This window comes from Ciona robusta, chromosome 4 (assembly GCF_009617815.1).
Source record: "Ciona robusta chromosome 4, ASM961781v2".
Taxonomy (NCBI): Eukaryota; Metazoa; Chordata; class Ascidiacea; order Phlebobranchia; family Cionidae; genus Ciona; species Ciona robusta.
The window spans coordinates 5,907,487-5,919,808 of NC_143238.1; the positions used below are offsets into that span (position 1 = coordinate 5,907,487).

General features: G+C 38.0%; 1 protein-coding gene across 4 annotated transcripts in view; it reads left to right on the forward strand.

The window, feature by feature from the left end:
• Window positions 1–12,322, forward strand: part of LOC149737074 (uncharacterized) — a 44,152-nt gene that overhangs the window by 29,584 nt on the left and 2,246 nt on the right. For 3 of the 4 annotated variants that reach the window (XM_089877064.1, XM_089877062.1, XM_089877065.1), the window contains 5 exons: window positions 186–290; window positions 8,091–10,546; window positions 10,832–10,923; window positions 11,000–11,648; window positions 12,080–12,129. In XM_089877064.1, coding sequence (XP_089733190.1) covers window positions 8,985–10,546; window positions 10,832–10,923; window positions 11,000–11,648; window positions 12,080–12,129 — 2,353 coding nt within the window. In that variant the 5' untranslated portion in view covers window positions 186–290; window positions 8,091–8,984. The remainder of the gene's footprint in view (window positions 1–185; window positions 291–8,090; window positions 10,547–10,831; window positions 10,924–10,999; window positions 11,649–12,079; window positions 12,130–12,322) is intronic. The other variant, XM_089877063.1, reaches the window with a different exon arrangement.

Here is a 12,322-nt window from a genome sequence, read left to right on the forward strand (position 1 = left end):
TAGAACAATTAACATGGAACCTAGAAAACAGTTTGCAATGTTTTCGTACCCCATGCTCCTTGCCCCGCTGTCAAAAAATAGTTTTCAATAAATTATTCGTTTTAAATCCGGGCTGCAGCCACATTTGCAATTCATTATTATATTTAGCTGCATGTTTCAGGCTGTAATTTTGGGATCGTTTGCAGGAATTTTTTTGAATTTTTTGTCGGGTCAACACCAGAGTCACCTGAACCACAAAACGACATGGAAGGCGATTAAAGAAGCTTTTAAGGAAACCTTATGTTCCACAGGTTAGCGCTCTTTGGTTTGTTTGCTGGAGTCTTGTCTCTTGCTGATCGTTAAACTTTGTTTACCTTCGCAACACGAGTGAGTTATTCGTCACACGGGCGGTCGGTTTAATGGAACCTGCCGATTACATTATGCCTCGATTTGCTGCGCGGTCCACCGTTCTCTGTGTGTAATCAACGACGATCTAAGTGTACACTGATGTGTCCACTATGGGTGTTGCTATCGGGACGTGATATACAACATACTTCTAACGCGATCGCCGATGTCCTTTCTATTTTACTAGACTGGCGCCAAATTGTAAACTAAGCATACATCGTTTAAGGTTTTAATGCGATTAATGGGCCCGATGTAACTCGTTATATCGCGACAATTACTTTACCGTGCCCGCCCTACAGGTGTTAACCATATGATCAAATACATATTACGCCGTTGACTTTACAACACTGCTTGTGGTTTTATCGTTGCCGGGTTTGTGTATTTCGATCATTACCACAATGACCTTAAACAAACAGGACCAAACATCAGTGATTTCCATTATCTGAAACGTTGTCCCAATCACGCGGAGCGTCGGTTTACGAGCACACAGCGCTATTTATAGCCTCTCTTCCACGTTTTATGGCTCCGTCGTCCCCTCCTTTACTCGCGGTATATTGCGTAGTATTTAAGCCATTAATCGACTGTGTTCCTGAGTTAGCTTTCGCCCCGAACATGGAACGCTGGAAAATTTAAAGCCTTTGTTGTTGCGTTATTTACGACGACATATAACGCGGCCTCTTCTATTGATAAGACTGACCATTTCGCTCGCCCTAACTCGCCCAAGCTCGTAAAACAAGATCCCCGATGCAGTTCCATCATTATAGTAAACGATGTTATATCTCGACCACATAACGACCGTGGCTCCCACTTACATTACGCCATTTAATATTACTATCTGGGGCATAGTGTGATAAACCATAAAACAAATGTGCAAGTTAAGCCATTCTTTGTAAAATACATCAGTTGACCCAGATGTCGTTTAACGACGGTGTAAATATATTTAATGCTTGGAACGTAAAGAGAAATCGTATTTTAAATCCCATTGTCTGTTACATTTATGGACGTTAATATCTCGTAGAATCAGATTTAAAAAATACAAAATTTGTTTCACTTTACGCCCCTTCTAAACTTTTTTTCTGAAAGTTGCAATTTTTATAGAATTTTTAAAATTTTACAATCAATATGTTTTCTGTGTATAAGCAGCGCTATTTACTTGGTGTTGATACAGATTGTCGAATATAGATTAACCCATTGACCTTGTTAGCGGGTTACTTATACATGTATATATTCACATTCTCGCATCCTATGTGCGAACGATCGCAAGGTCGTATAAGAGTGTGTAACAAGCTATCCCCCTCGGACATATGTCAATACGTGTATACATTGTAACGTACACGACGCGTGCAAACTGTTCGAACACTTTGCGGATAGGAAAGGATGCTTAAGTGGCAATTTGCCACGTGCTCGCCTTTCCACGATCGCGTATTAAGTGCTATTGACCTCCAGAGTAATGGATGCACTTCCGACTTTAGAACGCGACGAAACAAACTAAGGATATGTCGTTGCTTGTATTAGATGTACCTTTGATATTAAAACGTTCCTGTCCGCTTCCTGTTGTGTTTCAGCAATAACGGTATACACTGTGGAATAATTGAACTTCTATACGGTATATGATTAAGGAGTTGTCATTGAGATCTATATGATTAAGACTTGCTGGCTTTTTAGTTGGTGTGTTTTAGAATTGTAAACAAAATAGACAAAGACAGCTGATTTCAAACGAACTAGCGATTTCTTAAACACAGAAATGTCTGGCTTTAATTGATCTCTTAAGAAATAGGAAGGCCCGTTTTTGCACCGTCGTCAGTTTTTAGCTGTGGAAATTGTAATTTAACCTTAAGCTGAACTCAATATACGCGTCGAAGTCCGAAATGCCTTGCAAACGATGCCCGGAAATTTTGATAAGTTTGCACCGCATTATGTTTGTGCTTCCAGTGTTTTGATGTCGTCATACAACATGCAATCGCGAGAATCGCTTCCTGGTAACGTGACACTTCTGTTTTGCGACAGTAAGCATTGAGAGGCCACGAAACCCCTGAACTTCCAGGTCATATCAATTAGCAGCCACATTTCAAATAATTGGTGGCGGTAAATATCATTCCAACTCGGGATAATGCGTCAAGAGTGGAATCAAAACGCGGTCACGTTAAGGCTATGAAAGGTTCACATTCATTTTGTTGCTGCTGAAATCAAATGGCTGCGAGATTTTTGAACACTTTTGCAAAAGCCCTTCTGCCAATTGAAATATAGTAGAGTGGGGGTGAAGGAACACATTTAGAACATATTATCCAAATATCATGATCATGTTTTAAATAATTAACAACGGTCTACGCTAGTCGTGAGGATACGTTTTTATAATTCAACTTTGAATGTTTTTTGTTTAAAGGAGAAAAAAAACATGAAAAGGTGTCCCATCTTCCCCAACCTTGCAACCTATACCTACATGCAAAATATTACACATGTATCACCTCATTATTTAAAAAGTGTAAAATGTTTGTAACATTCTTTTTATTCCGTAAAGGTCCTGCAGCATGGCAGTACGACAATATTACGTCTTAGAATTTAGACCAAGGTTTGTACGTTACCGCAAAATGTAAAATTAAGTTCCATCATGTTGTTTTTGTCCGGTTAAACTTTGGTTCCTATAATTGTTTTCAAAACACTGTTATAGTTACTGTGTTACAATCAATCTTGTACATCGTGCACTTTATTAAACCATAAATGGGGCGAAGAATCAATTAACAACGTCGGCAGTCAAAAACACGGGTTGATTAAATTTATTATGACATAAAGTAATCGCTCTAATTTGAAATATCATAATTATGACGTCACAGAGCAATTGCGGCGCCTTGAAAGTAGCGAGCTGTCGGTAGGTCATGGGGTCGAGAATTTATCGTGACGCAAAACAATACCATGGTTTGCGCCTTGACGCTTACTGGCTTCGATTTGGACGCGTTTTTTTGCGGTGTACGCATATTCTCCGCGTATTGGCGTCCAATGAGGTATTAGCAGCCAATCAAAAGGTCAAATGGCGGTGCCTGGGCCGTGCCGGTTGGTCGGAGTCTTGGTGACCGCTACAAATGGGATGTAAACGATTAATTTTGACGTAGGATAGCATGTTTGAATCAACAACACGAGTACAGCGACACGAAAAGGAAATAAATGCGGTTTCATAGTCACGCTATCCTCATGCTATGCACGCTATGTGTGAGCATCTCATTTTCTTCTTAGCTACGTCCGATTTTCACCCATTTGAACTTTAACAAATATAAAACAGTACTTATCAATGGACATCTTATACTAGAGCATTGAATGGATACATTTAGCACATAATTTCCCATATTTCCTCACCGTTTTAACAACGCTATTTTATATACTCGTGATTTACCACAAAATGATGGGACGATAAAAGATAAACATGCATTATTTTACCATAATCTTAAAAAACACAAATCCATTTTTAATTTGAATAATCCAACACGACAGTACTTTGAGTTTATTTGACACCAAGTTAGGTTGAAATCTTGAAATATAATCCGCAACTCAAGGTTCGGGAAACAATGAGTTTTGAAAAAATACTCAAACTGTGAATTGGTTTTGGCTTGACTTCCAAATTACGGAGGAATTTGCCTGCTTTTTACGTTCAAGTAAATGAGCCCGTGAAAATGCAGTTACCGTTAATTAGATCGGGAACGTTTAAAGTTAGTGATAATTGGATTTGTTGAAGCGTTATTTTGTGGTTGGCTTCAGCACTTAGCTTAACAACACAAAATCCGATTCATTTACCCGACCTGTAATTTGGAAGAAATATTTCGCAAAAAAAACGCCTACAAATATTTGTTGTGAATTACCATTGTTAGCGGCATACAATTGTAATCATATTTTGGACAAGTTGACAATTATTTGATGCAACACAAATGAAATGTCGGTGGGTATAGTAATAGAAATATTGATTGGTTTTGTAATATACGCCGTGAAAGAACGTTTCCTTTAATTTGGTTTGTGATGGAAACATAACGATGCGTTAACCTGGTGCGAAGTTAGCGGAGTGTTAACCCTCTATTTGTGGAATGTTAAGCCGAAGCGATGAAGTCACCTTTGTTTGTTAGAATCGGCGCGCCGAGGCCTTTCTGCTCGGCGCCATCACGCACTTGTCGCGGGAAATCCGATCCCCTATTCCCGCGCGTAACTCTCCCCGGAAGCCGAAGTTCCCACGATTACTCTTCCTTGTGTCGCCTCCCGTCGGCTAAAATCCACCGATCCCAAAAATCAACTTTACGAAAGCGCAAAACGCGTTAAAATGTTTAGGAATCTGCCTGGAATGCCCCGAATTCGAAGCCCGCATCATTGACACACAGTCAGGCGTCAAGTAACACGTTCTTATCGCGCGCTCTCGAAGCGGAGGTGTCTGGGGTTGACTCTGTTGTTCCACGATCCTTTGTCCCGAAGTGGTAAGTTTGTTTAGCGGGCCCATCCGACAACACAACGGACAAGCACTGAATCGAGGTGCGAAAAGGAGACGGCTTCTACAAGGCCTACTCGATTACAATACGAAATAAATCCCACCCCATACGATGGCGCCTGTCACGTAACGATTACGACAAACAATGGAAAGATCGAAATATTGTTCATAACAGCCTAGTATTGCAATTAAAGGCATGAAAAAAATTCACGCACAATCCATTTAAAATTTAGATAAGTTTTTAAGATCTGCAACCAATTATTGTCTAAAGGTCAAACCACCGTGTTTGGCAAAGGGTTAAACACAATTAAATAAATTTAATATAAACATTGCCGTGTAAACCGCACCTAAATCTCAGGTGCGGTAAATTTATATAATAACCTGCGTCTTAAGGGCTAATTTCCGCCTAATTCTGTCAAGAAACTCCGCGTAGATCACTGGTGTTGGTCCTTTTGTTACCCTATGTGTAAGAACAGGTGTAAATTTCAGTCAGAAATTTGAACAAAGGCGTTAAACAAATATCGTACTAACCCCTGACCCTTAACCGTTATACAAGTCGAACTCAGTGTAACTGAAAACCACACAACGCCACTTCTTATCACTCCAACATTTTATTGTCATTTGGGTTTATATTTTGGCAACAGTAACATGCACAGTAACTATAATTATCAGACTTCAAAATACCTTTAGTTCGGCTGCGTGGTTAATTGGGTAAAATGCCTATTTTTGGCCATTATACTTCGCAATTTTTTAAGCCAAAAACAACGCTTTTTTCGGGTTGCCTTGTTTTAGGTGTATATAACATAACGATATTTAATTCTTAAGCGTAGGTGTTTTACTGTTCTGTATAGTTGCAACTATATGTTGTTGACTTGAGCTGATTTGTTCTCGTGACGTCATTCTTATTAGCCTGGTGTGTCGAGAGCGCCGCAAGTGGTCGGTATCACGTGACACAGAGTAATCAACATGAAAGCGGAATTTTCGTTGCGATTTCCAGCAAATATGGCTTAAACTAAGTCGTTAGCTTTGGTGTGCAAGTGGGCACGAGGTGTTGCTGTAAAATTGCTTTAATTGTGTTATGGTTTGGAAAAGCTCTGGCCAGCAACAGCAATTGAACGGCTGCACGACTGAACAAAGACGTTAAGCGAATATACGAGGCTCCCGCACCCGCCCCGGCGCTTGGCCAAGTGAAAAACATCACTGATTTCAACGTAAAAACACTTCTTACCGGCCGCCTGCCGCACTGGGCTCAGTCAGCTGCGAAGGTTGAAAGGAGCTAATCGTTGCTGGCGCCAGTAGCAGCGCGTGTGATTAATTTCCAGACTCGAAAGTCGGTTGCGTCAAGCGAACGAAAACAATTTACGCGAGGGACTTACACATCATAAAGTTAGCTGGCGACAAAGAAAAGATTGCGACACCCAATGCTACATAAACCCGCAATTTACGCACCATAAGAACTTCTATATACCAGTAGTGAAAGTACATTATATTCATACAACGTTGTGTCTGTGAAGTTCCACACTGGTGCCAACCCTTAGGTGAACCCGCTATCTTGCATTGCAATCTAACTCCATCATTGCGCTGTAGTAACCACTAAAATAACGTTAACTCTTTGCGGGTATAAGGTGTTGTAGTCTAACACGACTTGAATGTAATTTCCCTTTACAGTACTGGTTTAGTTTGAAATGGGACACGCTATTCGTACTTCAACGAAAAAATAATTAATTATTAGCATTTCTACGTTACCAATACAATTGATTTCAGGTGGTTTTAACGATAAAACACCGTCTTGTTATAAAGTTCAAATAAAGTTATGTAACAGCTTTTTTAACCTTGATATAAAGAGGTTAGAATATGTTCAGGTTGTTAAGTTTTGCCCTGTAAAAAGTGCGCAAATAATTTCCCCGATCGTCGATCTTTTCATTGCGTCGTTAATAATTTGAACGATCAGATATACGACGTTTTTTGAGTGGGGCGGGTAAGATTCCACTCCATTGATTTTAATAGAACGTTTAAAAAAGACTCAAACCGTACATTTGTTGGTGCCTGTAAATCTTATGTACGGTGGGCATATGTGTGTTTGATACCATCGCGGGTGTCTAAACTAACATGCGTTAATGAGGTCATTCAGTAAGGGCTCGTTAATCTATCACTAACGCTGTTTGTGGTCACTGCAGTAAATCTCGCTTCAACGACGGTTTACTGCCGATCTTGGTAAGCATTGCACCGCTGCTTTATGATTCGCGTGGCCATTTTACGAGAGTTTTAGCGCTGAATTTATGGAATTTACAACCGTGGAATGCGAAGCCAACCACAAATAGAGTTGCCGATAGTTTACAGTTGTGGTTGTTTTGAAGTCACCATGGAGACTTCGCCAAATATACAAGTCACGTTGATGGTTCTTTATATGGTGTATACAAATATGTTTGAATGTCCCATGACTCTTCAGTTACGAATGCCTGTACTGCATGGTAATGTAAATAATCCAAAATGTTTAGGTACATTGGGAGGCATGTATTTTGTGGCGTTTGAAGGATTCGTGTGTTTTTGGAATCCTTGCTTTACCACGTATGCATAACACGGCGTAGCTTTGGGGCGTGTGCTTATTTTGCGGAGCACTAGACGAACATATGGCTCGTAAAGCCTAAGAATCACGGCATGGTCATGAAAAATGACAACTTTCAAAGCCTGGCCGTGTAAACGCGGCGAAACAACATTATTCTGTGTCGTGCGGTTTGTTTTATTTTGTGTAATTCCTGGCCCATACGACCACACAATTCATCTTTACGTCATCACAAATCCATAGGTTGACGTCTTACATTGTCAGAATCCGTAGAGATAGCTAAACAGTCGCTTTCCCGTGTACTGTGTCAAGATTACTGTGATTCAAAGACAAACGGTCATTAATTATTCAAGATACTGATGGCAACAAAGCTTCCCAAGGCGCGAAAGTTTGGAAGATTTTAAAGATTTCTTCGATCGATTCAACGCCTTTAATGGACCGCCACTCATTTTAAGATATAGATCTAACGTGTAATTGCTTCTAATAAGAGCACGAATACGTGAAAATGTCACTACCAAGTTTAGTATCTCGCTAGCACAGTAGGAAAGTTGCAGAATACTATACGGTTCTCCGTTCGTTTTTTGAGCTTTTTGACTAGGAAATTACTCATGTAATTACTATCTTCCTTTAAAATATTTTTACGCGGAAGGTGTCTTAATGAATAATTTTATTCACACTTTCCAGCAAGGACAGTCGATCGCAGCGAGGCGCCGAAAAGCGTCGTGAGAGATATTCCATGTTCTTGGAGCTTGGGAATCGACCGCCGCAAGCCATTACCGTCACCACCGCCAGCTTCAGTGGTAAATTATTTTAATCTCATCATTTTACTAATTGAATCAGCCCCCGAAAGTCAACGTCATTTGGAACGAAGAGTTTTCGTTGACTTATTATCTTAGAGGTAGGTTAGACGTGTCATCTCCGTGACGAAAGCGAAATTCCTTGTCCGCATTCCCTCCGGTATATACACAATCCAAGCGCAGACATTCCACGCCATAAGATTCCAAATAGAATTCACGTAGATAATTTTCATATACATTTCTAACACGAAAATCATCCTTGTTTTGTGTGTCAGGAACTTACATCGACTTCTGGTGCGTTGATTAAACGAGCCGAGGTCATTTTTCAATGTTTTACATGATTTTAAAACGGCCTCTTCATTTTTACATTTGTTTTAAAACTGTTGTTTATATTCAAATGACACAAAAAATACACATGGCGATAGCCATTAAAACTTGCCTACGATACGTTTATAATTTAACCATGTTTTTTTGTGTTTAACAAGTACATATCAAGATAAATGTATTTTACGCACAAAACCCTTTATTATTTTACGTTCAGAGAGCACCACCTTGCGGATTACAAAATCTGTCTGCAAATGTACTGCAAATAGACCAACATTGCCGCGCTACTTTTAAAATTATGTTATGGATCAAAATGTACTAATATTAAAATTTAGGAACCTCCCAACTAACACTCTTACTTTTTATATTGTCCAACATATTACTGGTTTGTGTATTTTAAGCATTAGAGAGTTTCTTTAAGAAGCCATTTGGTATCAGATACAACGGCAAACGTCATATGCAGATTTCGGCCATGGAAGATCAAAGCGCAGTGAACGAAGTACTAAACTATATTATAAGCGAGGTAGAGTTGGTAAATCCTAATGAGCCAGGGACCAGTTCGGAGGAACCAAAGTATAAAAGTGTTAGCTGTTATTTATCTAGTTTACCGGGAACAGTTTCAGACGATAAAATTGTAGCTAAAGTTATGGAAGAGACTCTTTATAAAGTACAAGAAGAAATGCAGCACATAGCAGCCAGTGTAGAAACGTCTAGCCCATTTCAAAACGATGCTATTTCAACAGCTACATCAAGTTTTGGTTTTAAAGATGGAAAATTCTCATGTACAAAATTAGCTCTCACAAATTCCGGTCAAAGGAAAATACAATTCAGTAATTTCTTTCAGCGTTTAAAGCGAAAAGCATGCTTTTCTAATTCTTCAGAATATGACAGAATTGGACTTTTCAACAAAAAGATTTGCCTGGATCAAAAGTTCAATGGAAATACCAAAAGCAGGAATTTAATGTTTTCAGTTGAATCACCAATGTTCATATTCCAGTCTAAATTTCTTAACCCATACCAAAATCAAGCAAATCAAATTTCAAAGCAAAAACCAAACACTCAATTGCAAGATGTACCCAAACAACTGGAAACCAAACACACATTCGGAAAACCATGCACAAATCCCATGCCACATGTTACTGAAGCTTCTGTTACAAAAGCAAGCTACGGTGTAGTTAACAATATAGCTCCGGCTGTTAGTTTCAGCATTACACCAGAAGTAGTTAACATGCTTGGTCAATTACTTGTTCCTACTGAATCTTTACAAATAAAACTTTTTACCCAAACTCCTACATATGTCACCAATGTACAACCTATTTTAAACATCAGACCTTCTAAAATTGAAAACTTGCAAACAGAGGAGTTACCGACTAATGTTAAACCTGTTTCAAACACCTGTTCTTCTAAAATTGAAAGCTTGCAAACAAAAGGGATATCCACTAATGTTAAACCACCCCTCGCCGAAACTTCTATTTCACACAACATCCCAGAAAAGGCAGAAGATCAAAAATGGCTCAGCTTTGTATCAAACGAAAGGTCAATTAGTACAATCACACCAGGTGTACAGGAGGATTTCAGAAAAGTAAATGATGATAAGCAATCTCAATTTTCTTTATGTGGTGCTGGCAATATAACTGAAGATTTCGTAAAAGTTAATGATGATAAACCAACTCAAGTCTCATTATATGATGTTGGTAAAATACCTGATGGGGTCATTAAAGTTAATGCTGATAAACCCAAAGCCTCGCTGTCCAATACTGGTCCATTACCTGATGAATTTACAAAAGTAAATAATGATAAAACATCCCAAGTCTCATATGATGCTGGTAATCAAGAAGTTCCTTCAGCCAACCCAATCTATTCAAATGAAAGTTCAGTTTTCAACAGTTATGATAGCTTGGAGAAGTTACAATTATTCCCGGAGTTGGATATGAAATCTAACACTGCGTTAACTGCCAATTATACTAATCAACATCAAGAGCCAATAATTAACATCTCTTCTGGTCAGCTTGTTCAAAGGTATATGTTAAATTAAGTTAAATATACATAGCCTATAATATATTTATATATATATATATTAAGTTAATAATATAAAAAGTAATAAATACAGGTAAGTGATAATACACAAGGATACAATTTTTAAAATTCAAATTTACATATAACATTTTTAAATTATAGGTTTCATTTGACATTTTGTTTACAAAATAATAGAAAAATCTTGTCTTGATAAGTTAGATAACTAAAAAATATATTTGGTATATTACAATTGTATATCCATTAGATATATTTGTTTTATGCATTTAGAGATGTCAAGCTTGGTTCTAAAGAGTTGTCCTGGAATCCTTGGGCTTGGAAGAAAATGGGGTCAATTGAAGAGAAATGTGTTATAAGTCATGGTAAGTATAAGTAAAGCTTTAATTTTATAAAGGTATTTATGCAAAGCAATAATTTTGGTTGATTTCATCATTATAGAATCTTGTGAAGTGCTTCAACATGAAACAGAAAACATTGAGAATGATGTAAGAATGAAATATTTACAAGAACAATCTGTTACGGATGCTGTTGTGCCTCAATTTGGAAAAGAAGCAAATCAAGATGAACATTATGTGAACATTACACCTCCACAAAGTTGCAACCTTAGACATAATGTTCCTGATATCTTAATTCAAAGTAATGAGAACTTTGACCAAGAACCTACAGTTAAAAGTTCTCCTGTTTTATTTGAGGATATGCCACTTGAAGATAACTCTTCTGAAAGCAATCTTCTAACACCTTCCAAATCACCAATATTCTCTAATGCTCAAGATGATGGGAAATCTCAGGATAGCTCAAACTATCTGAGGAACACACAAGAAATCTTTGAAACTCTAACACAACATGCAACGGTCCTTGAAACTGACCAAACTTCAAACCCTAAAGACAAATTATCTAAGCAACAAATACTTGAAGAAGCATCAATTCTCATACCCCCTACACAGTTTAAAGATCTTGATCAGAAAGTACCAGCATGTATTAATGACTTGGATGATTACATTGTACCTCCATCAGAAATGTATGTTCCTGATGCTGATGATAAAGATACTTCTGATGATGATTCTTCCCAAGAAGGGGTTTTTGATGGGTGAATATTTAACTTTTTTATTGTAGAAATTTATGTATGAATATACCTTACTTTATCCTCACCTCTTCGGGTGGCAGGAAAAACAACATTCAGAAAACACAGGTGTTCTGTTACACCTCGTGACAGCTTACCAGTTACCAAGTATGTTACTTTGTGGGTGATTATTTTTTATAAAAGAAAAATGTGTAACTTTATTTTTGTAGAAATGTATATAGAGGCTGAATAACAATGTGATAGGTTATAGGCAGTAGAGCAGTCATATTTACTGTTGTAGTACATAAACATCTCTCTCTTTCAAAAAAAGTCCCATTATACAGCTGTATTCCACCCAAAAAGTAAGAACCCTGAAATTTTCTTGCCCTTTTGTGCTGGCTGTACAAATGGTTATATCGATGAAATAGCTTTCTTATCTTTTTATATTTTAAATACAGATTGCTTAACTATGACATTGGTTTCAGTACGCGAAAACCTTTGACAGAAGGTAAGTTTCACTGTTTATTTAATATTCACGTTTATGAAAAATCTTAAGTGTCTTAGTTATTATACCTTCACCAAAACTAGGACATCTGCCTTGGTGTAGTAGTCTCTTCACACTAGACACAACTCTTACAATTGCATAGTTTCTCTATGGAGATTTTCAAGTACCAATTTTCAAATTCTCTTTTTTTCGGCAG